Raw genomic sequence first — 26836 nt, 5'->3', positions numbered from 1 at the left:
TTCTTCCTTTCACAGCTGACAGGTGTCGGAATTTGTCTACTTGTCCTGCTTCTGCAACCTGTGAAAATGTCCCCGGAGGCTACCACTGCACCTGCAATCATGGGTTTGCATCTAGTTCTGGGGAGCAACACTTCACTGATCCAACAGTGAAATGTGTCGGTGAGTATCAGCTCCAGAGCACTGGTAAGTGAGTGGGAACTCTGTAATGGGTCGACTGTAATGTAGGTTGCTGTAATGCCATTGGGACCAGCTATTGCACTTGCCAGAAAAGTTATGGAGTAGTGCACTCTACTGACCGGTGAGCATGCTGCAGTGATTGAGGGTATGTCTACACTTCCATCGAGCTAGCATGCTAACAATAGAGGGTAGCCAAGCAGGTGCGAGTGGTGGGATGGAACTGGGCCTGGAAACCAGTGTGTGGAAGTAGGGTGGGGAGACGGATCTGTCCAGGCAACAGGGGGAAGATGGGACTGGCCAGGATAAAGAGACTGGGTCAAGGAGCTGCTCTGGGGGAACAACAGTGAGATTGGACTAAGTATCTGGGGCGGGACAGTGGGACTGGGACTCAGTGGGACTGGGGAATGTTGGGGGGCTGGGAGTGGGCAAAGCTGGAAACTAAGAGGTGAGGAGAGAGACAAATGGAATGAAGAGCCAGGATGCAGGGGGACTGGGACTGGCTGGGAAAGGAGACTGGGACTGGAATGAGACACCTGAGACATTCCGATTGGGAAGGGGACAAGAGCCAGGGATGGGAAGAAACTGCACTGGGACAGGGACAAGTTGTATGTGTGGGGGAATAAGGCTGAAGGAGCCAAGCTTGGGTATGAGCACACAGATGAGTCTGTGCCCACTAGTGGACACTCCCCTCCAGAGCCTGGAATGGGAGCCAAGATTCCAGCTCTTCTGAGTCCCCACCCAGCATCTTGCCAGGTTTGGTTCCGTCAGTTCTGCATGACTCCCTAGGCGTGGACGAGTGTCTCAGCAGGAAATCTTGCCCTTGCCAGGCCACTCACACCATGACCTTTGGAGTTACTTTATGCTTGCAACGATGGCCATGCATTGAGCTCTGGAGTCAAGATCTTTACTGACAGCAACGTAACTAGATCCCTTCAAAATTATTTCTTGCTGCTGCTGGTGGTGGACATGGATTTTAAGACAAAATGGTGACCCTAGCGGGGGATTAGTCTGTTTCTGGACTAAAACTCACTGTAGCCTGTCCATAGGATCAGACCTCCCTTCCCCCAACGTCCATCCTTCAATCTTACTGTGAAATTCCCCAGGGTGCAACCTGAACCGCTGTGTCCCCTTAACCCCCCAACCTGGGGTTCCTTTTATGCTCCTTTTCTGTCAGATCAGCCAGTCCTGGCCTGCTCATGCACAGATACTAGTCTGCAAAATCACTCCGAGATGCATGGATAGATACACCGCGACACCCACATATCCCCACTCCCAGCCTGGGCTCCCCCGAAATGTGCATCTGATACTGCTCAGTAGAGTCTTGACATTATAAGAGGATAGATAGTCCGACATTCCAACAACGGGTAATGTTTATGCCCCAGCCTTTGTTATCTCAAGTAGAGGATTCCCAAACACACTGGTTTAGATAAAACAATAAAACACGTTTATTAATGAGAGATGAAAGGTATAAAAGTCAGAATTGGTAACTAAAGAAATAAAAAGATAAAACCTCAAGCTAATTCCAAAACATTACCAAGATTAATAAGATTTGAAGCCAACATCCTTCTCACCACACCAGGCAGTTCTCAGTTTATAGGCTGGATTTCCTTTTACTCTGCGACGACTTCCCTTAATTCACTGTTTTTCAAGGATTCATTGATGTTAAAAGCAGAGGAAGATAAGGTAGACAGGAGAGGTGGGTACAGGCATGTTTGTCCCCCTTCTTACACCCCAATTCTTGTGTGCTGGAAATACCCTTGCTGGGTCCTGTGGGGAGGCAGTATGTGAGCGCCAAACTGTCTTTCAGCTGATTTGTACATTTTCTGTTTAGAACTTCTCAGTTGGTGAGTCTCTGGTTAACCAGGGAATGATTGTTTAACACGTGGCTGGCTTGCCAGTGTGTTCTTGTCTCTGAGGAACTGGATTATGATTACTACAGGGGAATTACAAAATATTTCAGTAATATTCATACTGCAAAATCTCATAATTTCACATGCAGTGTTTGTTAAACACATTTCAGAAGATAATAATAGTCAGCAGATTATGAGTTTCCAAATGATAACTCACAGGGCATACTTTGTACAAAATAGATCATAGGCATATAAAATTAGTGAATATGGGCTACAGGATGTCACAGCTACGCTTTACACGTCCTCCTGTTTCCCTGGCTTCAGGGGAGAGGGATGGAGGCCTTTTCTTGATCCTTTCCCTGATATTTCGAGAAGAGAGGCCAGCTGCCTTGGTCCTCCCACCTCAGCCACCTGTTAGGTCCACACTTTCTCACTTGCTGCATTGTTAACAAGGGTAATGAATGAAAGTGAACCACATTGAAGAAGTCAATCAAAAGGTGCAAAGGGTTATCCGCTGCTCTCTTTCAATGACATGGTTTCTTCTTCCTTTCACAGTTGACAGGTGTCAGAATTCGTCTACTTGTCCTGCTTTTGCAACCTGTGAAAATGTTTCTGGGGGCTACCGCTGCACCTGCAATCATAGGTTTACAGCTACTTCTGGGGAGCAAAACTTCACTGATCCAACAGTGAAATGTGTCGGTGAGTATCAGCTCCAGAGCACTGGTTTAGATAAAACAATAAAACACGTTTATTAATCAGAGAGTGAGAGATTTTTAGTGGTAAGGCACAAAAGGTAGAATTGGTTACAAAAGAAATAAAAACCTCAAGCTAATTCCTAAACATGACCGAGCTAAGTAAGATTTGAAGCCAACATCCTTCTCACCACACCAGATGCTTCAAGCAGTTCTCAGTTCACAGGCTGGATTTCTTTTATTCATTCAACGACTCCTCTTAGTTTAATGTTTTTCAAGGATTTATTGATGTTATAAAAAGAGAGATAAGGTAGACAGGAGAGGTGGTTACAGGCATGTTTGTCCCCCTTCTTACACCCCAATCCTTGTGTGCTGGAAATACCCTTGCTGATCCTGTGGGGAGGCAGTATGTGAGCACCAAACTGTCTTTCAGCTGATTTGTACATTTCCTGTTGAGAACTTCTCAGTTGGTGAGTCTCTGGTTAACCAGGGGATGACTCTTTAGCATGTTGCTGACATGCCAGTGTGTTCCTGTCTCTGAGGAACTTGCTTATGAGGGCTACCGAGGAATTACAACATATTTCAGTAATAATCATACAGCACAATCTCATAATTTCACATGCAGTGTTTGTTACACACATTTCAGAAGATAATCATATTCATCACATTATGAGTTTCCCAATGATACCTCACAGGGCATACCTCCCTACCTCCAACTCCCATCCTTCAGTCTTACTGTGAAATTCCCCAGGGTGCAACCTGAACTGCTGTGTCCCCTTAACCTCCTAACCTGGTTTTCCTTTTACGCTGCTTTATATGCCTTTGATGTTTACGTGAATGCTGTCCCAGCCATGCATGGATAGATACACCGCGACACCCACATATCCCCGCTCGCAGCCTTGGCTCCCTAGAAATGTGCGTCTTATACTGGTCAATAACTCCTTGCATTATAAGATCATAGATAGTCTGACATTCCACAATGGGTAATGTTTATGCCCCAGCCTTTGTTATCTTAAGTAGAGGTTTCCCAGATACACTGGTTTAGATAAAACAATAAAACACGTTTATAAATGAGAGATGAAAGGTACAAAAGTCAGGATTGGTTACAAAAGAAATAAAAAGATAAAACCTCAAGCTAATTCCAAAACATTACCAAGTTTAATAAGATTTGAAGCCAACATCCTTCTCACCACACCAGACGCTGCAGGCAGTTCTCAGTTCTCAGGCAGGATTTCCTTTCATTCTGGGACCACTCCCCTTAGTTCAGTGTTTTTCAAAGATTCACTGATGTAATAAGGAGAGGGAGATAAGATAGACAGGAGAGGTGGGTACAGGCATGTTTGTCCCCCTTCTTATACCCCAATCCTTGTGTGCTGGAAATACCCTTGCTGGGTCCTGTGGGGAGGCAGTATGTGAGCACCAAACTGTCTTTCAGCTGATTTGTACATTTCCTGTTGAGATCTCCCCAGTTGGTGAATCTCCCATTAACCAGGGGATGACTCTGTAGCCTGTTGCTGGCATGCCAGTGTGTTCTTGTCTCTGAGGAACTGACTTATGAGGCGTACCGAGGAATTATAACATATTTCAGTAATAATCCTACAGCAAAATTTCATAATTTCACATGCAGTGTTTGTTACACACATTTCAGAAGATAATAATATTCCTCACATTATGAGTTTCAAAATGCTACCTCATAGGGCATAGTTTGTACAAAATAGATCATAGCCATATAGAAGTGGTGAATATGTCCTCCTGTTTCCCTGGATTCACAGGAGAGGGATGGAGGCCTTTTCTTGATCCTTTCCCTGATGTCTCGAGAAGAGAGGCCAGCTGCCTTGGTCGTCCCACCTCGCCCACCTGCTCTGTTAGGTCCACATTTTCTCCCTAGCTGCATTGTTAACAAGGTTAACGAATGAAAGTGAACCACATTGAAGAAGTCAAAGAAAATGTGCAAAGGGTTATCGATTGCTCTCTTTCAATGACATGGTTCCTTCTTCCTTTCACAGTTGACAGGTGTCAGAATTCGTCTACTTGTCCTGCTTTTGCAACCTGTGAAAATGTTTCTGGGTCCTACCACTGCACTTGCAATCACGGGTTTGCATCTAGTTCTGGGGAGGAACACTTCACTGATCCAACAGTGAAATGCATCGGTGAGTATCGGCTCCGGAGCCCAACTAAGTGAGAGGGAATTCTGTAATGTGTTGAGTGTAATGTAGGTTGCTCTAATGCCATTGGACCAGCTCTTGCACTTGCCAGAAAAGTTATGGAGCAGTGTACTCTACTGACCGGTGAGCATGCTGCAATGATTAAGGGTACGTCTACACTTCCATCGAGCTAGCATGCTAACAATAGAGGGTAACCAAGCAGGTGGCAGTGGTAGGATGGAACTTGGCCTGGAAATGTGTGTGTGGAAGGAGGATGGGGAGACAGATCTCTCCAGGCAACAGGGGGAAGATGGGACTGGCCAGATAAAGAGACTGGGTCAAGGGGCTGGTCTGGGGGAACAACAGTGAGATTGGACTAAGTATCTGGGGAAGGACACTGGGACTGGGACTCAGTGGGACTGGGGAATGTTGGGGGGCTGGCAGTGGGCAAACCTGGAAACTAAGAGGTGAGGAGAGAGACAAATGGAATGAGGAACCAGGATGCTGGGGAACTGGGACTGGCTGGGTAAGAAGACCAGGACTGGGAGGGGAGGATTTGGTGCAGGGGTAGACTGGGACTGGCTGGGAAAGGAGACTGGGACTGGAATGAGACATGTGAGGTGTTCTAATTGGGAGTGGGACAAGAGCCAGGGATGGGAAGAAACTGCACTGGGACAGGGACAAGTTGTGTGTGTGGGGGATAAGGCTGAAGGAGGCAAGCTTGTGCATGAACGATTATGCAGATGAGTCTGTGCCCACTAGTGGACACTCCTCTCCAGGGCCTGGAATGGGAGCCAAGATTCCAGCGCTTCTGAGTCCCCACCCAGCAACTGGCCAGGCTTGGTTCCGTCAGTTCTGCATGACTGCCTAGGCGTGGATGAGTGTCTCAGCAGGAAATCTTGCCCTTGCCAGAACACTCACACCATGACCTTTGGGCTTCTTAAACCAATCCCTTTAGCTTTAGCATCAGCTCTGCTGTTGACTGGACTTTGCTGGGGCTCATTTCTCTGCCCAGAAGTATAATGATGTTTTGATCCCATCACAAAGAGATATGATCTTTATAAGAGAGGCTCCAATGTTGGCTCCCTCCTTCCTTCCCTAGAAAATCTCTTCCGCTGCCAGCCCCGGATTCTGCAAGGAGATGATTTCAAAAGCCAGTGCGGCAACATGATGCAGCACGTATGTGTTGAGTGATTCCCAATTGGGTCATCTTCGTGTGCAGGGCAGGAGGGAAAAAGGGAGAGAATGGAATTGAGGGGTGTGTGTGTAGAGTTTGTGTAGTGCATTCAGACAGCGTGAGTGCTGCTTTTGGGTTGGGTATTATGGATGAACAGGGAGGATGGATGGACTAGAGCTGGTACCTAGAGAAGGGTGGAGATTGAGAAGATGGGTGGATAGAGAAATAGCCAGAGCTAGACATAGAGGACGGATTGAAAGATACAGTGGGTTAAGAGGGCCACAACAGTTGGATGGACATGGATAGGTATGTTATAGCATTAACTCCTTTTTCCATGATTCCCCTACAGGGAAACCAGAAAAGCAATAGATTTTGCACCATCCTGAATCAGACCTCAAAGACCCTGGAATCTGCATGTGGCAATGGAAACCAGTCAGTACCGCCGAAGGTCAGAGGCTGTGTACCTGTATTTGCCAGTCCCTGACCTCCAAGGCAAAGTCCCTCCTCTTGGTCCCCAGCTGCTGCAACCGGTCTCCAGATACTTCCTTCCAAAGATGAACCTGGGGGGGGAGTCTTTAAAAGCAGCTGAAAACAAGGCTTAGTTGCCTCTACTCTAGAAGAGTAGACTGGAGCCAACCGCGAGTTTAATTTCAGCTGCCAGCCAAGAGTGGGTGATGAATATCTTGGGGCAAAGGGAACGAGGCAGTATCTTGTTGGGATCCAGTAACTGGGGAGTATGGGAACCATGTGGAGTGGAGGGCCAGACTATAAGAAGCACGTGGAGGGGGAGGGAACCCTAAAAGCCTGCCGAAAATCACCCATCCATGTAAGCAGTTGTAGCTGTCCTGGGATGTTCCATGATGGTGAATGGGGAGGAAAAGTGGTGGATCCATGGGACCATCTCTCTGTTAACCGGTGGACCACTGTTTGACAGCCCCTGATTTACCCTGGGCATCTTCTTTTTAAACCCCAGGAAGTCTTCACTTCTCTCGATTCGCTTTTCAATGCCACTGCCCAGCAGTCTACTTGGAGCAAGGAGGAGGTCGCGTGGGCAGCCACTGCCTTTGTGCAGCGTGCAGAACTGGCTGCCTTGGAAGCTGCTTGGAACGGTTCTGAGAACGAGCCGCAGACTATCACAGCCGAGACGATGAGTAAGAAAAAGGAAAAACCTCCGCACAGCTCTGATTGCCACCCTAGCTGCTCTCGGCAATGAAGGGTGGCCTCGGGGCTAGGGTGCTGGGCTAAAGCATAAGAGAGTTGAGTGCCATTCCTGCCTGCTTGCTCGCTTGGTGCTTATGTTTTCCATGTAAATGGGGACACGACCCCTTTCTGCAGTTTGGGGCAGGAGTGGTTTATTGCTGCATTTGCCTATGGTGCCCAGCACTATGGGGCTCTGATCTCGGCTAGTAGCAGGATTGTGGTAGTGCCTATGAGCCGCAGTCATGATGGAGCAGGGCCCCATTGTGTTAGGTGCAAAGCACAAAGGACATAAAGACAGTCCGGGCTCCTAATTCTTCTCTCGGCTCTGCTGGTTTTACCGCAGCCTTGCTCCCTGCCGCCACGGGAGTGGGAGGAGAATCAGGCTCTGTGCTAAATGGAGGGTAGTTTTCAAAGCCGCGCAGTGAAGAACTTGTCCTTCCGCCCCCAGCCATCGCAGCCCTGCGGGTTACGGATAACTGCAGTCGGGCTGGGAAGATGATCGAACTGAACGCTGAAAACGAGTTGATGAGCATTGACTGCACGACAGTGGTTGGCGCCAGCGAAGCAGGTACCATCCGGGAGTTGTCTGGACAGGCAACGGAAGGAATCCAACCTCTCCAACCCATTCCACAGCTCCAGCTCTGAGGCCAGATCTTCCAGGGCTGCAGAGGGACCTTAGAGCAGCCCTGACAGACTCCCCAGGGGGACTTGGGTTGCTTTACACCGACCCTCTGTGCAGTGCTTAATCTGTAATGAAAGTGGGGTTGGGACTCAAGTAATTAGGTGCCAGGACTCGAGCAACATTTTTACTTTCATAAATGACGCAGGAAACCCGGAAGTGCCGGGGCTATGAACTGCCAAGCCTAGAGGTATTGGGGCTTCCCTTGTGCAGAGGGCACGTCAGGGCTGGAGGCTTCAGACAGAGCAGGACGGGGGTGGATTATCCAGTACTAGCGGCAGATGGGCCCCTAGGAGGAAGTGTTATTCGTTGGCCAGTGCAGGGAGTAAGGAGTCCTGGGGTCTAGTCCCAATTTTGCCACTGACACTCTGCACGAACGTGGGGAAGCCATTCCATCTCTCCGTACCTGTGTCCTTCTCATCGCTGGTTCGGCTGCGCCCCCCAGCCAAGAGCTCTTCCAGCTCCTTGCGGTGTGACACAGGACACAGGCTGTTCTGGTGTCACCTCTTGCATCTTTGCTCCTGCAGGCTCCGGAGTCGTTGCCTTCATCTCGTATGCCACTCTCGAGTCCATCCTGAACAATAACTTTATCGACCAGCAAAACCTGACAGGGGAGGACAACCTGGTTAGCATTACGCTGAATTCCAAGGTAGTGAGTGGGACCATTGGGAAACCCGGACCCCTCCCCAAACCTTTCTACTTCACCCTGGAGCATAAACAGGTGATTGGCAATCATGTCCCTGCTTGAAATGGAAGAGGGACCCCTCTTGGCCAGGAGCTTTTCCCAACTGTCCTCTCTCTGTGCTTCTGTTGTCAACACTGCCGTCCTCTTCCAGTTGGCCTGACTAACGAGGGTCATCTTCAACTCCTTCTGGTTCCTCCCCTACCACCAAGATGAGTTCAAATCTTGATGCTGCATCTTCCCCAAAAATCTGGCTTTTCCTCTCTGCCCTCGCCATGGTTCTGGTCACCTTCCACCTTTCTACTGCAGCCTCCTCTCTGGGCCCCCCAGTACCCATAATGCCTCCCTTCAGTCCTGCTAAAATGATCTTCCTTGCCCATCAGTACCACAGATGCCCTGTAATTTGAATCTTTCCACTGGCTCTTCCTTCTCCACCACATCAAGTTTAAATGAGGAGGCAATTCAACTTAAAATTGATAATGGCTGAATGCTAAGGGTCCCCCAATACCCACCCTAAAGCCTTCAAAAATCATTGAAATTCCCAGATGAACTTGTAAACCTCAATACCTTGTACCAGTGGGGCATCGGCTTGGATGCCTGACTCTGCTCTCGTTTACTCCAATCCAGATCAATGGACTTATACTGGTGTGAAACCGATATCCATTATTATAGTGCACGTAGAGGCACACTGAGATCAGAGTCTGATTTTACCAGGCACTGCACAAACACATGGGCCCCGTCCCAAAGAAGAGAGACAAAGGGTAGGAGGGAAACAGAGGCACGGAGACTTCTCATGAGATTGCACATCAGAGCTAGGAATACAATCCCAGTCCCCTGAGTCCCAACCCAGTGCTCTGTCTGACAAGCTCTAGCTCCTCTTTGGTTTAGTTTGGGCTAAACTAGCCCTTGGCTCTTTAAAGGAGGAGGCTGACGCTGGTGCTGCAATGTTTGTTTCCAGAGAAAGGAAATGGAAGACGAGATTATCTGTGTTTTCTGGAAGCTCACTGGCACCTGGTCTACTGAGGGCTGCACTCTTCTCCGTGCGAACAGCACTCACACCACCTGCACCTGTACGCACCTGTCCAGCTTTGCCATCCTGATGGCTTCACATGCTATCAAGGTATTTCAGCCGTCGGCTTAAGCTCATGGTCCATGTGTAACAAACTAGGGTTGCATTCGCACAGACGCTGCGGCTGTTTGCAAGAACAAACCCGAGCCTTTCGACACACAAAACGCAGGTGTCCACCACTTATGCAAAAGGAGTAATGCCTTTGGCTGTAAATATAGTTAGAATGGCTGGAGCCAGCCAGTAGGAAAGTCATGATCAGGTGCACTTGGTCAGCATGTTAGACGTCAGACAGGTGGCACGGGGCATGAGTCAGCCGGGTATTTGTTCCAATTAGTTTAGTCATGACGAGATCCAGAGATCATCTCAGGGCTGCAAACTCAACACACGTGTTGCTCCTCTGAGTTATCTATTGAAAGGGGGGAGGGATAGCTCAGTGGTTTGAGCATTGGCCTGTTAAACTCAGGCTTGTGAGTTCAATCCTTAAGAGGGTCACTTAGGGACTTGGTCCTGCTGGTGAAGGCAGGGGGTTGGACTCAATAACTTTTCAAGGTCTGTTCTAGGAGATAGGATATCTCTATTAATTAATTTATTTTATTTTTATTTTTATTTAAAGGGGCAGGGAGGAGATGGGTCCTCCATGTTCTCCAACAACGGAGCTAGAGATCTGATTGCCTTGGGAAATTATCCGGTTATTTCAAAGCCCCTGTTTCTCCAGCGTGATTTCCAAACTTTACACTTCCTTTAATTTTTCCTTTTGCAGGAGAGTTACCCACTGACCATCATCACCTACGTGGGACTGACCCTCTCCCTGCTGTGCCTCTTCCTCGCCATCCTCACCTTCCTCCTGTGCCGCTCCATCCGCAACGTCAGCACCTCCCTCCACCTGCAGCTCTGCCTCTGCCTCTTCCTGGCCGACCTGCTCTTCCTCACCGCAGTGAACAGCGTCACCAATAAGGTAGAGAAATCAGCCAAATCCACCCCCCCCCTTATCTATCCTGTCTATTTAGATCGTAAGTTCTTCAAAGATAGGTCTCCACTGCAGCTGGGGCGGGGGGAGGCTCCCAGAGTGGACAGACAGACACACGCTAGCTCCACGTGAGCTAACGCACTCAAATAGCAGTGAGGCCAACTGCCTGAGTAACTATCCAGAGGGTCGGACGTGATTGTACTTGGGCGGCTAGCCTGGGCTGCTGCCTGGGGACGCATGCTCCCAGCTGCAGTGTAGACACACTCTTACTGGGTGTTTGTACAGCGCTGAGCACGACGGGTCCTTGAACTTGTATGGGGCCCCTAAGTGATCCTGTAATGAAATAATGAGGGGGAATGGGGCACATATGGAGCCCTTGACATGGGGGGAAGAGGAAGCAAGCGGGGGGTGGGGCGACAGAGACCTACCAGGGGAGGATGGGGGGACAGCGAATAAGGGATGATGGCATGTGGAGAGAAGACATTGGGAGGGGGGAGGGACACAGCCCTGGTATGGGGGGGGAAGAGGAAGCATGGGGGACCACAGAGAGACCCTACCAAGCGATGATGAATGCAGGACAATGGTATGTTCCCGCCAACCCCCACCCCACCATTGTCATCTCTCCTGGCATGAGTCCAGGCATGTGGGGACTTGCAGGGGGTCCTTGAGGAAGAGGAGAATGGGAGGATGGCACAGAGAGCTTGTGGGGGGAGGGATGGATGGAGGAATACAAGGAACATGCATGCAGTGCATACAGACTGCAAGCTGCGACCTCTGTGATGCACTGATAATCAAGGTGGGTTGGTTTTGCCCTTGGGCCCCTTCACATGCCTGGGATCACAATGCCCAGAATAAATTCAGTGGTCTGGATTCTGAACTTGCTCACACTGCTTTGACACCATTGGCCTCAATGGAGGTACACCAGATTTACACCAGCATCAGTAAAATCAGAATCGAACACCAGAGTTTAATTATCATAGAATCATAGAATATTAGGGTTGAAAGGGACCTCAGGAGGTCATCTAGTCCAACCCCCTGCTCAAAGCAGGACCAATCCCCAACTAAATCATCCCAGCCAGGGCTCTGTCAAGCCTGACCTTAAAACCCTCTAAGGAAGGAGATTCCATCACCTCCCTAGGTAACCCATTCCAGTGCTTCACCAGCCTCCTAGTGAAAAAGTTTTTCCTAATATCCAACCTAAACCTCCCCCACTGCAACTTGAGACCATTGCTCCTTGTTCTGTCATCTGCCACCACTGAGAACAGTCTAGATCCATCCTCTTTGGAACCTCCTTCAGGTAGTTGAAAGCAGCTATCAAATCCCCCCTCATTCTTCTCTTCTGCAGACTAAACAATCCCAGTTCCCTCAGCCTCTCCTCATAAGTCATGTGCTCCAGCCCCCTAATCATTTTTGTTGCCCTCCGCTGGACTCTTTCCAATTTTTCCACATCCTTCTTGAAGTGTGGGGCCCAAAACTGGACACAGTACTCCAGATGAGGACTCACCAATGTCGAATAGAGGGGAACGATCACGTCCCTCAATCTGCTGGCAATGTCCCTACTTATACAGCCCAAAAGGCCGTTAGCCTTCTTGGCAACAAAGGCACACTGTTTACTCATATCCAGCTTCTCGTCCACTGTAACCCCTAGGTCCTTTTCTGCAGAACTGCTGCCTAGCCGCTCGGTCCCTAGTCTGTAACAGTGAATGGGATTCTTCCGTCCTAAATGCAGGACTCTGCACTTGTTCTTGTTGAACCTCATCAGATTTCTTTTGGCCCAATCCTCTAATTTGTCTAGGTCCCTCTGTATCCTATCCCTACCTTCCAGTGTATCTACCACTCCTCCCAGTTTAGTGTCATCTGAAAACTTGCTGAGAGTGCAGTCCACGCCATCCTCCAGATCATTAATGAAGATATTGAAGAAAACTGGCCCCAGGACTGACTCTTGGGGCACTCCGCTTGAAACCCTTGGCCTCAGCTCCCCAGTCATAGGAGGAACCCTGGACTGAGCGACGTAGGGTATCAACTTCACAACCACAAACACCTGAAAATGCGCATTTGCGCCGATGCAGCTTTCCCAAGGTTAAAAAAATGTACTTGGCCTACATGTGGAATACATATAGCTGTCAATATGAGCTGGCTCAGAGAGTGAGGACAGTGCATATGTTTCAGTCTGTGTGTTTTCTTGGTTTATTCCTCGCCCTGAGTTCTTGCAAGAAAAAATAATAATATTGTGACCTAGTATCTGATGTGAGTGAAACAGTGCTGCCCTCTATTGGATGGGGTCAGAACTGCCTCAACTATTATAGTCATTTATTTGTATTATAGTAGCCAATGAGACCCAACTGAAATCAGAGCTCCATTGTGCTGGGCACTGCACATAGAGCAAGAGACAACTGCTATCCTGAAGAGCTTATGGTCTAAGCAGATGAGACAATGGGTGGGGGACAGAATTCCATTAACCCCATTTTACAGATGGGGATGTGAGGCACAGGGAGATTAATTGACTTGCCCAAGGTCACACGTGAAGTCGGTGGCAGGGTTGGGAACTGAACTCAGAGCAGCCTGTCTCAATACGTGTCATAAGCCCTATATTGTTAACCACTAATGGAGATTCTCTTTTAGTTTATGAGGTAGGAGCTAGTGCTTTTGGACCAGGAGGATCTGAGTTCTACCCCTCGTGCTGTGATGAAGTTGAATGGCCACAGTATGCAGTGTATAGTCCCAGATGTCCTAGGGGTTTGTTAAATATTTCACAGGCCTTGTTGCCATTTTCTCCCCAGCTTGGAGAGGACACATCAAATAACTAACACTTCCCCTATCTCGGAGAGATAGATGTTCAGAGTCCCTGAGCTCTTTGTCTCCCCCAGGTGGCGTGTGCTGTCATTGCTGGCCTCCTACACTACCTCTTCCTGGCCTGTTTCACCTGGATGTTCCTGGAAGGGCTGCACCTCTTCCTCACCGTCAGGAACCTGAAGGTCGTGAATTACACCAGCGCCAGCCGGTTCAAGAAGAGATTCATGTACCCGTTCGGCTACGGCTTCCCAGCCCTGGTGGTGGCTATTTCTGCAGCGGTGAATCACAAAGGCTACGGAACTTCCAAACAGTACGTGCAGAGCCCATCCCAGAGGGAGAACAGATATCTCATTGCCCACTCAACTCATTGGCTGAATTACAGAGAGACAATATATTCTATAATCCCCGTTTCTTCACGTTTCACACAACGCACAGTCAACCTGTTGAACTCCTTTCCAGAGGATATTGTGAAGGCCAAGACTATAACAGGGTTCAAAAAAGAACTAGATACATTCATGGAGGATAGGTCCATCGATGGCTGTTAGCCAGGATGGGCAGGGATGGTGTCCCTAGCTTCTGTTTGCCAGAAGTTGGCAATGGGCCATAGAGGATGGATCAATTGTTGATTTCCTGTTCTGTTAATTCCCTCTGGGACACCTGGCATTGGTCACTGTCGGAAAACAGGATACTGGGCTAGATGGACCTTTGGTCTGACCCAGTATGGCCATTGTTATGTTCTTAAAAGACTAATTTCTGCAAGCTACATTCATGAGACTGTCATAAAGGGAAGTAGGCAGCATTCACCCTGCATCTCCTACCCCACCCAGATATCAACTCTGACAACCAAAAGGAGAGAATTCACTTTATTTAATGCCAGGGATAATTTGTTACCCTTTTTTCTTCTTGCGTTTTAGCTGCTGGCTCACAATAGAGGGAGGCTTTGTCTGGAGTTTCCTTGGACCGGTCTGCCTTATTATTGTGGTGGGTATATTCCTTTTCTTCTCCTCTCTTCAACGGATAATGGGAAAGGATGAATTATGTGTATGTCGCAGGGAAAGGACTTTGATAGTGAGATGAGTCAGACATTGGGACGTTTGCTTAAGGAGTGAGTTGTGGCCTAGCTACTGTGGATTTACTCTCTGGAAAGTGACAAGGTAACAATGTCACCTTCTTTATTTGTATTAGTGTAAATTCATAAATAATTAATAAATCACATGCGATTTGTTTCCAATGGAGTGGAACGAATTTATACCAAATGCTGGGATTTGTCAGAGTTCAGCACCTCCTTAGCTCCAAAGTTATCCAGAAGAGAAGACGGAAATATCTGGGCTAGGTGCTACGAATGAAACAGACCTTCGGCTATGTCAGATGTGAAACTGGGCAGCCGGAAGAACATGGACAAGAGGGCAGCTGAAAGAATCCTTCCATGATCCAACAATACGTAGAGAGGGAAAGTTTATGGAATGTAACACAGAGGACAGACAGAGCAGCTCAGAACAGAGAGGGATGGCAGAGCCTTATCTGTGCCCTAAGTGATGTCTCGTGGTGCAGGAAGGATTCAGATGACAGTCGCAGCTGGGGGCTCCCATCTGGGGTCAAAGTACCATTGTGCTAGGCACTGTGAATACATGAAGAATTTTAACAAGATTCCAAAAGAAATTGGGCATTTATATGGGTAGCAAGAATAATATCCAGAGTTGTTCTAATCAGGGCTAACAAAAGTTCTGGAAGGGATATTAAACCCCAGGCTTCAGGATTTAAATCAAGCTGTAGCTACCAAAGACCAAGAGGAGAACTAATATAGGGGGTAGATTATCCATGCCTCTGAAGCACTTGGTACTGGCCACGGTCAGAGGCAGAATACTGGACTAGATGGACCTGGGGTCTGATCCACTTGAGTTGTTGTGTTGTTTCCACAGATGAATTTAGCATTTTTTATCACAACCCTCTGGCTCCTGAGAGACAAAATCTCCTCCCTGAATACAGATGTCTCCACCCTCAAAAACACAAGGTAGGAAAGCACTAAACCTGCCTGAGAGGTCCAGTTAGTCTTCTGCAGGGGGGGGGTTGCTACAGGTGCTCTTGGCTCATTTAAACTGAGGAAATACCAGCGTCATACAGACTTGGTATCAGAAAGTCATGGAGAACAGAACACTGAATACCTGGTCCTGCAAGCAGCTGAGAACCGTCAGTGCCTATTGACTTAGGTCAGAGATGAGGATACGCAGCACCTTTTAGGAGGTGCTGAGCATCTCATGGTACTGGGCCCCTATTTTGTATGCTGGTTTTTCACCCACAGATCTCAGAGCGCTTCACGATCTTTAATGCATTGATCCTCCAACACCCCTGTGAGGCAGGACAGGGCTCTTATCCCCATTATACAGATGGGGAACTGAGGCACATAGAGGCTAAGTGTCCTGCTCAAGCTCACACACAAAATCTGTGGCAGGGCATAGAATTGAACCTGGGTCTCCCAAGTACTAGATTAGGGCACTAACCACTACATCAGCCTTCCTCTAAAATCAAGGGAAGTTTCAATGTAATTAACAAATTGGGGGAATCCTTGTTCTGCATAACTGAAGTATGGATAATCAAGACTGCCTTGTACAGAGTTTTCTGTTCGCTCCTCCTGCATCTTCTCTTTTGGCTAGTGTAAGAACTCTTAGCCCTTTCAGTCAAGCAGAAAGTTAGAGATATCAGGAATGGAGAAGATGTGTTAGATCATGCAGTCCCATTTTCCTCATTCAGTGCAGGATTCTCTCCTCCAGGAAGGACACTAGTTTGATGCTTTTTGCTATGCACAACTGAGACAGCATGAGGAAAACTGCACAGTGATTTCTTGGTATTGTGACAAAGTTCCTCCTCTACCTTGGTGGGTCCTGCGCTTATTGGTGGATTTGCTCGCCTCACAGATTCACCCTGTGGGTCAGGAAACAGCCCAGAGACCTTCCCTTCTGGTAGAAGCCACAGTCCAGGTCAGTTCCTCCTGTGTCTGATCAGGAGTTGGGAAGTTTGGGGGGAACCCAGGCCCACCCTCTACTCCGGGGTCCAGCCCAGGGCCCTGTGGATTGCAGCTGTCTAGAGTGCCTCCTGGTACAGCTGCGCGACAGTTACAACTCCCTGGGCTACTTCCCCATGGCCTCCTCCCAACACCTTCTTTTCCTCACCACAGGACCTTTTTCCTGGTGTCTGATAATGCTTGTACTCCTCAATCCTCTAGCAATACGCCTTCCCACTCTCAGCTCCTAGTGCCTCTTGCTCCCAGCTCCTCGCATGCACGCTACAAACTGAAGTGAGGTCCTTTTTAACTCAGGTGCCCTGATTAGCCAGCCTGTCCTAATTGATTCTAGCAGTTTCTTCTTAATTGGCTCCAGGTGTCCTAATTAGCCTGCCTGCCTTAAGTGGTTCCAACAAGTTCCTGCTTGTTCTGGAACTGCCCCTGTTTCCTTACCCATGGAAAAGGGATCTACTTAATCTGGGACTAATATATCTGCCTTCGAACACTCTCCTGTATCCATCTGGCCTGACCCTATCACAGTACTTAATTGCTAAATCCGTGTTTTCTGGAAGAGCTGGACATGTGGCCATGGTCGCTGGGATTTGTAACTGACAATGGTGAGAAAAGACCTAATTTGAGGAGGGTGGGCACAGCAATGAAAACACTTGCACTTAGCGCAGACCTTCTGTAACGGTCAACGTTTTATTATCACAATGACTAGTTTAAGTAAAGCAATTTAAATCGGTGAGATAGTATAACAGTGTGAGAGCGACCAGCCCCATTACTTGTATATATTACTTTATTTTGGGGGAGAGCCTTAAGGATTGAGACAGATTTTGGTTTCTCTTTGGCATGCCGATGAAGAATTTTAACGGTTGTTCCTGAGACTAGATGTTTTATAGGCCTCAAGGGCGGCTCCAGGCACCAGCGCCCCAAGCGCGTGCCTGGGGTGGCAAGCCACGGGGGGCGGCCTGCCGGTCACTCTGAGGGTGGCAGTCAGGCAGTCTTTGGCGGCATGCCTGCGGGAGGTCCGCCGGTCCCGCAGCTTCAGCGGCAATTTGGCGATGGGTATGCCGAATCCGCGGGACAGGTGGACCTCCTGTAGACATGCCGCCGAATCCGCGTTACCAGCGTGCCACCGAAGGCTGCCTGACTGCCGTGCTTGGGGCGGCAAAAAACATAGAGCCACCCCGATAGGCCATTGTATTTTTTATGCATATATGAATAGCTTTTTTTTAAACCATATTTTAAGGTTTTTACCTACATTGTTGGGGTGTTCTTATTCTATAGGTTAGTCTATTAACTTGGCTAAACTTATTAACATACGTTAATTGGATTACTGTGGTTACCTGTGGTTAGGCATTTGCTGATGTCCTCCTTTAAAAATACTTGAAACTGGTTTTTGTCTTTTTGCAGTTACCCATCAACAGTTTGCAACACAAGTGGTCATTACAAAAGAAGAAACAAAAAGCCTTTTGCCATTTTGTGACTTAAGATAACTGTTCATTTACTGACTTATGCTAACGTATTGACCAACTACTTCTACTTAGGGTGTAAGGCCTTGCATTTATGCTAACTGCTTAAGCTATTTTATAGGTGTTGGTCAACAGGTATTTTGTGTTTTTGCTACTCATTCCCTAGCCCTTTGCCCCTTATTCTTCCTATGTAACTATTATTACTGCACGGTTCTATACTCACTGCCTGCGCTACAAAACGGATGTGAGGGGAAACAGAGGAAAATGGACGTGGTCAGTGTTACACCACAGGCCAATGGCAGAGCTCGGAACAGAACACAGGTTTAAGTCAGATGTTACAATGCTGAGTGCTATACAAATATCTATACGTGAATTAATCTGAGGTAAAATCTGTAACTCTGCTGAAACCAAGGAAGTTACACAAAGGCTGAATCTGCCTAGTATGGCAAAAGGCCGCTTTTGCTGCCAGCTGACTTTAGTATCTGGTTCTGCTAGTCTGCATTGTACTCTGACATGCTACAGCAAAGGGCACGCAACAATCCCTTAAATAATTTAGTGACCTATTCCATATTATGAGTGTGGTGTAAGGACTAATGGACCAAATCTTTAATGGCAAGCCATGGTTTCTAGCGAATGTAGTGTTCTCCTTCAAGGGCTTTATTAGAGCGGTTTCCAAATCAATCAGAATGGGAAAGAAAGGATGATTTGGTGCTTAGGGTGCTGGTCTGGGATGTGGGAGACCTGGGTTCAACTCCCTGATCCAACACAGCCTTCCTATGTGATGTTGGGCAAGTTACTTAATCTCGCTATGCCCTTGGTTCTCCATCTGGAAAATGGGGATAAGGGCACCATCTACCTCACAGAGTGGTTCTGAAGGTAAATAGCTTCAAGGTTGTAAGATGCACTTCAAGTACCAGGAATAAAAAAGGGGGAGAAATACCTACCTGGAATTAGAGAACAGGTAAATCCTTCACTGGCCCAGCGCATTGAAATGACAACTGCCCCCAGATGTGTGGTACTGATGGCCCGAGCCTCCTTGCAGCAAAATCAGGAAATGAACAAGATGCAGAAGGGGTGGCAAACTAGGGCCTGATCCAAACTCAGTGAAGTCAATGGCAGTGTCTCTCTGTGCTTTGGAGCAGGCCCATAGAGAGTGAAGGGGATGGTAGAATAGGGTTACCATACGTCCTCTTTTTCCCGGACATGTCCGGCTTTTCAGCACTCAAACCCCCGTCCGGGGGGGGAATTGCCAAAAAGCCGAACATGTCCGGGAAAATGGCGGCTCTGCTCCTCCCCGACTCTTCGGCTCTGTTTAAGAGCCGAGCTGCCCGAGCGCTATGGGCTTCAGGCAGCCCCCTTGCCTCCGGACCCCAGCCGCCGGCCGGGCACTTCCCCTCCCGGGCTCCGGCGGCGCAGGATCCGGAGGCATGCGGGCTGCCCGAAGCCGGTAGCGCTGGGGCAGCTCAGCTCTTAAACAGAGCCGAAGAGTCAGGGGAGGAGCAGAGCCTCCAGCCGCGGCGGCTCTGCTCCTCCCCAACTCTTCGGCTCTGTTTTAGAGCCGAGCGCTACGGGGTTTGGGCAGCCCCCATACCTCCGGACCCTGCGCCGCCGGAGCCCGGGAGGGGAAGTGCCTGGCCGGGGGCGCAGGGTCCGGAGGCAAGGGGGCTGCCCGAAGCCCAAGCGCTACCGGCTTCACGGTGTGCCGGGCAGCCTCCAGACCCTGCGCCCCCAGCTCCAGCTGCGCTGGGCAAGCGCCGGCCGGGGGCGCAGGGTCTGGGGGCTGCCCGGCACACCGTGAAGCCGGTAGCGCTCGGGCAGCCCTTTCCGCGTGGCTGGGAGTGGGAGGGAGGAGGGGGCGGAGTTAGGGCGGGGAAGGGGCGGAGTTGGGGCGGGGCTGGGGGGGTGGGAAAATGGGCGGGGCCAGGGCCCGTGGAGGGTCCTCTTTTTTTCTTTATTAGATATGGTAACCCTATGGTAGAAGCCATTCTAACCTGGTTGGAATAGGGCCTGTTTGCAGAATCTCTATCTAGAAACATTACCCACCAGTGGTCCCTAGGGGAATTTTGCATAGTTGCTACTTGGAGGGCGTAAGCCATCGCCCTCAGAGCCCACTGACTTGGTCTCTCTGCATAGGGTTGTAATGGGCTCTCTCCATCAGCTTTACTCCAGATTGCTGACATTTAAAGCCATCGCCCAGCTCTTCATCCTGGGCTGCACTTGGAGTCTTGGTCTGTTGCAAACAAAATCGGCAGCCACGGTCATGGCGTATTTATTCACCATCATCAACAGCCTGCAGGGAGCCTTCATCTTCCTGGTGCACTGTCTCCTCAATCAGCAGGTAAAGCCAATGTCCTGTTACCTGTTCAGCTCCATTAATGGCCAGCCAGCAGAGCTTCTTTGTTCACATTTGTCTTGGTTTCACTCTTTTCACGTCTTCCGTGCCTGTTGCTCCTTCCTCTCTTTCGACCTTCAACCTTTCTCCCCCAATCTCTTTTCTCCTGCAGCTTATATTGTGCTGTTTTCATAGAGTCACAGATTTTTTTAAGGCCAGGAAGGACCATGTCTATATAACACAGACAGCCCCTGGTGGGTGCGATCGAACCTGGGAGCTCGGGAGCTAAATGCATGAGTCTCTACTGCATGGGCTAAAAGCCACATGCTCTTAGTTAAGGCTGTAGCCGACTCATTAATCTCTAGCCGAACTAGCTGCCACTAGAGGGGGCAGAGCACCACACCAAGCAGGCAAGGGTTACATCTACACTAGAGACTTTACAGTGGCACGGCTGTACCTATGCAGTTGCGCTGCTATAAGATCTCTCCTGTAGCCCCTATATGCTGATGGGAGAGAGCTCTCCTGTCGACGTTATTAAACCACCCCCAACAAGCAGCAGTAGTTCATAGGATCATAGAATCATAGAATATTAGGGTTGAAAGGGACCTCAGGAGGTCATCTAGTCCAACCCCCTGCTCAAAGCAGGATCAATCCTAACTAAATCATTCCAGCCAGGGCTTTGTCAAGCTTGACCTTAAAAACCTCTAAGGAAGGAGATTCCACCACGTCCCTAGGTAACCCATTCCAGTGCTTAACCACCCTCCTAGTGAAAAAGTTATTTTCCAAATATCCAACCTAAACCTTCCCCACAGCAACTTGAGACCATTACTCCTTGTTCTGTCATCTGGTACCACTGAGAACAGTCTAGATCCATCCTCTTTGGAACCCCCTTTCAGGTAGTTGAAAGCAGCTATCAAATCCCCCCTCATTCTTCTCTTCTGCAGACTAAACAATCCCAGTTCTCTCAGCCTCTCCTCATAAGTCATGTGCTCCAGCCCCCTAATCATTTTTGTTGCCCTCCGCTGGACTCTTTCCAATTTTTCCACATCCTTCTTGTAGTGTGGGGCCCAAAACTGGACACAGTACTCCAGATGAGGCCTCTCCAATGCCGAATAGAGGGGAATGATCACGTCCCTTGATCTGCTGGCAATGTGCCTACTTACACAGCCCAAAATGCTGTTAGCCTTCTTGGAAACAAGAGCAAACAATTGACTCATATCCAGCTTCTTGTCCACTGTAACCCCTAGGTCCTTTTCTGCAGAACTGCTGCCTAGCCATTCGGTCCCTAGTCTGTAGCAGTGCATGGGATTCTTCCGTCCTAAGAGCAGGATTCTTCACTTGTCCTTGTTGAACCTCATCAGATTTCTTTTGGCCCAATCCTCTAATTTGTCTAGGTCCCTCTGTATCCGATCCCTACCCTCCAGTGTATCTACCACTGCTCCCAGTTTAATGTCATCTGCAAACTTGCTAAAGTCAAGGAAAACGCGTCCACTGCTTTCCCCTCATCCACAGATCCAGTTATCTCATCATAGAAGGCAATTAGGTTAGTCAGGCATGATTTGACCTTGGTGAATCCATGCTGACTGTTCCTAATCACTTTCTTCTCCTCGAAGTGCTTCAAAATTGATTCCTTGAGGACCTGCTCCATGATTTTTCCAGGGACTGAGGTGAGGCTGACTGGCCTGTAGTTCCCTGGATCCTCCTTCTTCTCTTTTTTAAAGATGGGCACTATATTAGCCTTTTTCCAGTCATCCGGGACCACCCCTGATCTCTATGAGTTTTCAAAGATAGTGGCCAATGGTTCTGCAATCACATCTGCCAACTCCTTGAGCACCCTCGGATGTAGCACATCCGGCCCCATGGACTTGTGCTCGTCCATCTTTTCTATATAGGCCTGAACCACATTTTTCTCCACAGAGGGCTGGTCACCCCCATACTGTGCTGCTCAGTGCAGTAGTCTGGGAACTGACCTTGTTTGTGAAGACAGAGGCAAAAAAAGTATTGAGTAAATTAGCTTTTTCCACATCCTCTGTCACTAGGTTGCCTCCCTCATTCAGTAAGGGGTCCACACTTTCCCTGACCTTCTTCTTGTTGCTAACATACCTGTAGAAACCCTTCTTGTTACTCTTAACATCCCTTGCTAGCTGCAACTCCAGTTGTGATTTGTCTTTCCTGATTTCACTCCTGCATGCCCGAGCAAGATTTATATACTCCTCCCTGGTCATTTGTCCAAGCTTCCACTTCTTGTCAGCTTCTTTTAGTTATGTTGGTGGGAGAAGCTCTCCCGCCGACAGAGTGTTGTGCACACTGCCACTTATACCAGTGAAATTATGTCACTCAGGCGTGTGTTTTTTCCACACCCCTGAGTGACATAAATGTTGCTGACCATAAGTGGTAGTGTAGACATGGCCTAACCCAGGGGTCTCAAACACGCGGGCCACGGGCCGCATGCAGCCCGTGGGGCTCTTGCGTGTGACCCACCAAGGTCCCCGCGCCCCCCCCCCCCATCTGCGGGATTGCCCCCTGTGGCACTGCGAGCCCCGCGCCGCTCTCTGAAGCGGCTGGCAGCACATCCCTTTGGGCCGGGGGGGAGGGGAAAGGAGGCAAAGGGCTCCTGCATTGCCTCCTTCCAGGCACCGCCCCCCCACAGCTCCCATTGGCCGGGAACAGGGAAGCACGGCCAATGGGAGCTTCGGAGGAGGTACCTGGAGGAGCGGCAAGAGCAGCACACGCAGGGAACCCTGAGCCCTTCCCCTCCCCTCCCCCAGGGGCTGCAGGGACACGGTTCCAGTTGCTTCCTGGAACGGAGTGGCGCGGGGCCGGGGGCCAGGGCAGGCAGGCAGGGAGCCTGCCCTGGCACCGGTGCATGCTGCTGCCACCCCAGAGCCGCTTTAGGTAAGCAGCGCCAGGCTGGAGCTCGCACCCTGAACCCCTCCTGCACCCCACTCCCTGCCCTGAGCCCCCTGCCACATCCCACACCCCTCCTGCACCCCAACTCCCTGCCCTGAGCCCCCTGCCACATCCTACACCCCTCCTGAACCCCAACTCCCTGCCCTGAGCCCCCTGCCACATCCCACACCCCTCCTGAACCCCAACGCCCTGCCCTGAGCCCCCTGCCACATCCTACACCCCTCCTGCACCCCAAGTCCCTGCCCTGAGTCCCCTGCCACATCCCACACCCCTCCTGAACCCCAACTCCCTGCCCTGAGCCACCTGCTGCACCCTGCACCCCGACCCCCTGCCGCACCCCTCACCCTCTTGCACCCCACACACCAACTCCCTGCCCTGAGCCTCCTGCCGCACCCTGCACACCTCCTGCACCTCAACTCTCTGCCCTGAGCCCCTGCCGCACCCTGCACCCTTTCTGCACCCCCTGGGGGCAGCGTTGGTGTGGGGACTTTGGGGAAGGGGTTGGAATGGGGCAGGGAAGGGGTGGGAAGAGGTGGGGCAGGGGCGGGGCCTAATGGAAGGGGTGGCGTGGGGGAGGAGCCAGAGGCAGCGAGCGGGGGTGTCAGTGATGCGGCCTTGGGTCAATGCACTAGTCCTCATGTGGCCCTCGTGGTCATTTGAATTTGAGACCCCTGGCCTAACCTGTGTAACGAAGGTCATAGAAATTCCCCAGGTTAATCCTGCAGCAAGCCCATTAACATGTCGTTTGGTGGGAGTTCATCAACTTGCGTTTCCTAGGCTAAATTTCTATTCAGACTTTGCAACTTGATGAAGTCAGTGATGTTGCCTGGGTGTGACTGGAGTCAGAATATGGCTCATTGCAACTAGGGGATGGAGGGCCGCTCATCCCCCTTCCCTTTACGTGTTGGAATTTGCAGCAAGGAAGATGGTCACAAGAATTTCAGTTCTTTTGCTCTGTTCAGGTTTAGGACCGAGTGGTGTAAAACTGTCCGAGCTTCTCATGGGGCATTGGTTACATGAGCCAATGAGCCTGTTCCGTATTTTTCTAGGTGAGACAGGAGTACAAGAGATGGATCAGAAGGATTGAAAAAACCAGAACCAAGTCTCAGACTTCCAGGGTATCTATGTCAGCTGTCCCCACGACCACCGGAACTGTAAGTGATGCTGATCTCTTCTCCAATACCGGCCTTGGGGACACATCCATCAAACAGGGTCTAGTTTTACCAGCCTCACTGCTATGTAGCCATCTACTGTATCGAATGGCCAAAATTGTTATAGGCCAACCCAATAATATCTACTTACTCGATATCCATCTCCATCTACTCTAGTGATAATAAACAGATGCCTGCTGTGTCTTCTGTATCTATTGGCTGTATATGAGAGGGGGTTGGCGGGACTGAGGGATCAAAGCTGGTTCTGTGGAAAAACTGGGTGATTTTTAATTTTCCTTCCGTCTGGTTATCTTTAGACTGCTGGGTTTATACTACTGGAGTGTGGTTAGTGATTAAGACACCTTGAGACTAGAATAGGTGCTCTTTTATTTTGTATAAATTAGAATAATTATAACAATAATTCCCCTCTCTCTTACAGCGCTTTTTATCTGTAGATCTCAAAGCTGGTCAGTGTAATTATTCCCATTTTACATAAGGGAAACTGAGGCACATGGAGGCGCGACTCATTGGTGATCACCCACCAAACCGGTTGCAGAGAGGGGAATTGAACAAGCCCAGGTCTCGAGTCCCAGGCCAGTGCCCTATTCACGAGGCAACACTGTCTCCCCTTAAATATCTAGATCTATCTACTAATAAATATCTTTCTACTTTTTCCAATGATGCTTTTCTAGTGGGCCTATCGTTATAGTATATAGCTTGCTTTGTCCCCCAAGTGACTGGTGCCTTGTTGTAGTCCAGCTGAGAACAGCATTGGGAGTGTTAGCTACTGGGTATTTCTCACATCCAGGCCTGGGGGAATCCCATATGCCCATGGTTACTGTTCTGACCAGCAGAGAAATCATTTTAAATAGCAACCTCCCTCCATATTTCCTTCCTTGGGTTCTCTTTTGAGCTCTGCGGATCTCTCAGCATAGGGTGGGCAGACATTGGCTTTCGAAATATCATAACCTAAAATTACTGGATCAGGATTGGTTTCAGAGTGGTAGCCGTGTTAGTCTGTATCCGCAAAAACTATGAGGTGTACTTGTGGCACCTTAGAGACTAACACATTTATTTGGACATAAGATCAGGATTGTTTTCTGAGCAAGACTGGGACTGAATCTTCATTAGTGCAGATGGACTGGCCCCAGTGAGGAGACAACACTGCAAGGAATTTCTCCTGGTTCCTTCACCCCAGAGGGAAAGAATCCAGGAACTTTGTCTACTGCCTTTGAGAGAGAGTCCCCCTTTTCAACATTAAACACTCAGGTTGCCTTCACCGTGTCATCACATCTTTGCTTTCTTTCCAGGAATGGGAAAAGTCCTCCTGAAAAAGTGGAGACTACTACTGCATGTGGGGGAAAATAAAGCCCAGCTCCATTCCCAGCACCAGAAGTCCCCTTTTTTACAAAGAAGAGGAAGCTGCTTATCTCCAATATCCTCGGATAGCTGCTACTCTATGGCTTATCCTTGTATGGGGGAGGGGAAGGCTGTGTTTCACGTGTTTAATTATTTTAGCACTTTGACTTCACCCAAGTGGTTGCAGTCTCCACCCTAAAGTCTTGAATGAGGGCCTGATTCTGCTCCAGTTGAAGTCAACTGGAGTTTTCCCATTGACTTCAGTGGGAGTGGGATTGGGAGCAGAGCGTCAAAGAATTGGCAAATCTATCCAGTTAATAAAAGGTGGAAAAAGATTTCATTTTGCTGTCCTTCCCCAAACCCAAAGGCTTGGCATTTCCCAGCCTGGGAGAACTTGGGCCAGCTTCTCATCTCAGTTTCGACTGATACAAATCCAGAATTAGTCAGTGGAGTTACTCCGGATTCACACCATGATAGCTGCAAGCAAAATCTGGTTTCTTGTGCTTCTTTCTTTCTATTGTGCTTGATTTGCAGTCGAAAACTGTGAGGTTGGCGCACCTGTTCCTGTTCAGCATTAATAGCCAGGCGAGACCCTCGATCAATATGGAACTGCTTAGCATCTGCCGAGGATTTAGCCAGTGTTGTAACGAGGCCATGTCTTTTCTCAAATTACTGCCAGCTGGATGGACATTTGTGCAGACGAACTCTGCGGGGGTGCAAAATACAGAAACAAGCCTGCGTTAGAGAGTCAAAATCCAGGGTTTTCTATCAATTGACCCAGAGTTAGTGATTAATTCCTTGGGGAGAAAACAACTGTGCATATCTCTCTATCAGTGTTATAGAGGGCGAACAATTTATGAGTTTACCCTGTATAAGGTTTATACAGAGTAAAATGGATTTATTTGGGGTTTGGACCCCATTGGGAACTGGGTGTCTGGGTGCTGGACACTGGAGCACTTCTTAAGCTGTTTTCAGTTAAATCTGCAGCTTGTGGGGGATGTGGTTCAGACCTGGGTCTGTGTTTGTAGCAGGCTAGCATGTCTGGCGCAACAAGACAGGATACTGAAGTCCCAAGCTGTCAGGAAAAATGGACTCAGAGGTAGTCTGAGCACATCAGGTGGCAGTCTCAAGGGAGTCTCTGTGACCCAATCCGTCATAGGGCTATAAAGGGGTGTAGCAGA

At 49.2% G+C, this 26836-nt stretch overlaps 1 protein-coding gene across 1 annotated transcript; it reads left to right on the top strand.

Moving 5' to 3' along the window:
- Positions 1-22: 22 nt before the first annotated feature.
- On the top strand, positions 23-26836 carry LOC128828107 (adhesion G protein-coupled receptor E3-like). Its single transcript, XM_054012478.1, has 16 exons — positions 23-159; positions 2583-2726; positions 4726-4869; positions 5966-6042; positions 6390-6488; positions 7014-7191; positions 7689-7808; positions 8447-8640; positions 9560-9721; positions 10431-10625; positions 13505-13740; positions 14345-14411; positions 15350-15441; positions 20073-20241; positions 24195-24299; positions 25607-26836. The coding sequence occupies exons 4-16, from the start codon at positions 6031-6033 to the stop codon at positions 25625-25627; spliced, it is 1650 nt and encodes a 549-aa protein (XP_053868453.1). The 5' UTR covers positions 23-159; positions 2583-2726; positions 4726-4869; positions 5966-6030; the 3' UTR covers positions 25628-26836.

Source organism: Malaclemys terrapin, chromosome 23 (genome assembly GCF_027887155.1).
Source record: "Malaclemys terrapin pileata isolate rMalTer1 chromosome 23, rMalTer1.hap1, whole genome shotgun sequence".
Lineage (NCBI taxonomy): Eukaryota > Metazoa > Chordata > Testudines > Emydidae > Malaclemys > Malaclemys terrapin.
Note: the sequence above shows the minus strand (reverse complement) of the source record. Positions and strands in the feature narration are given on the sequence as shown.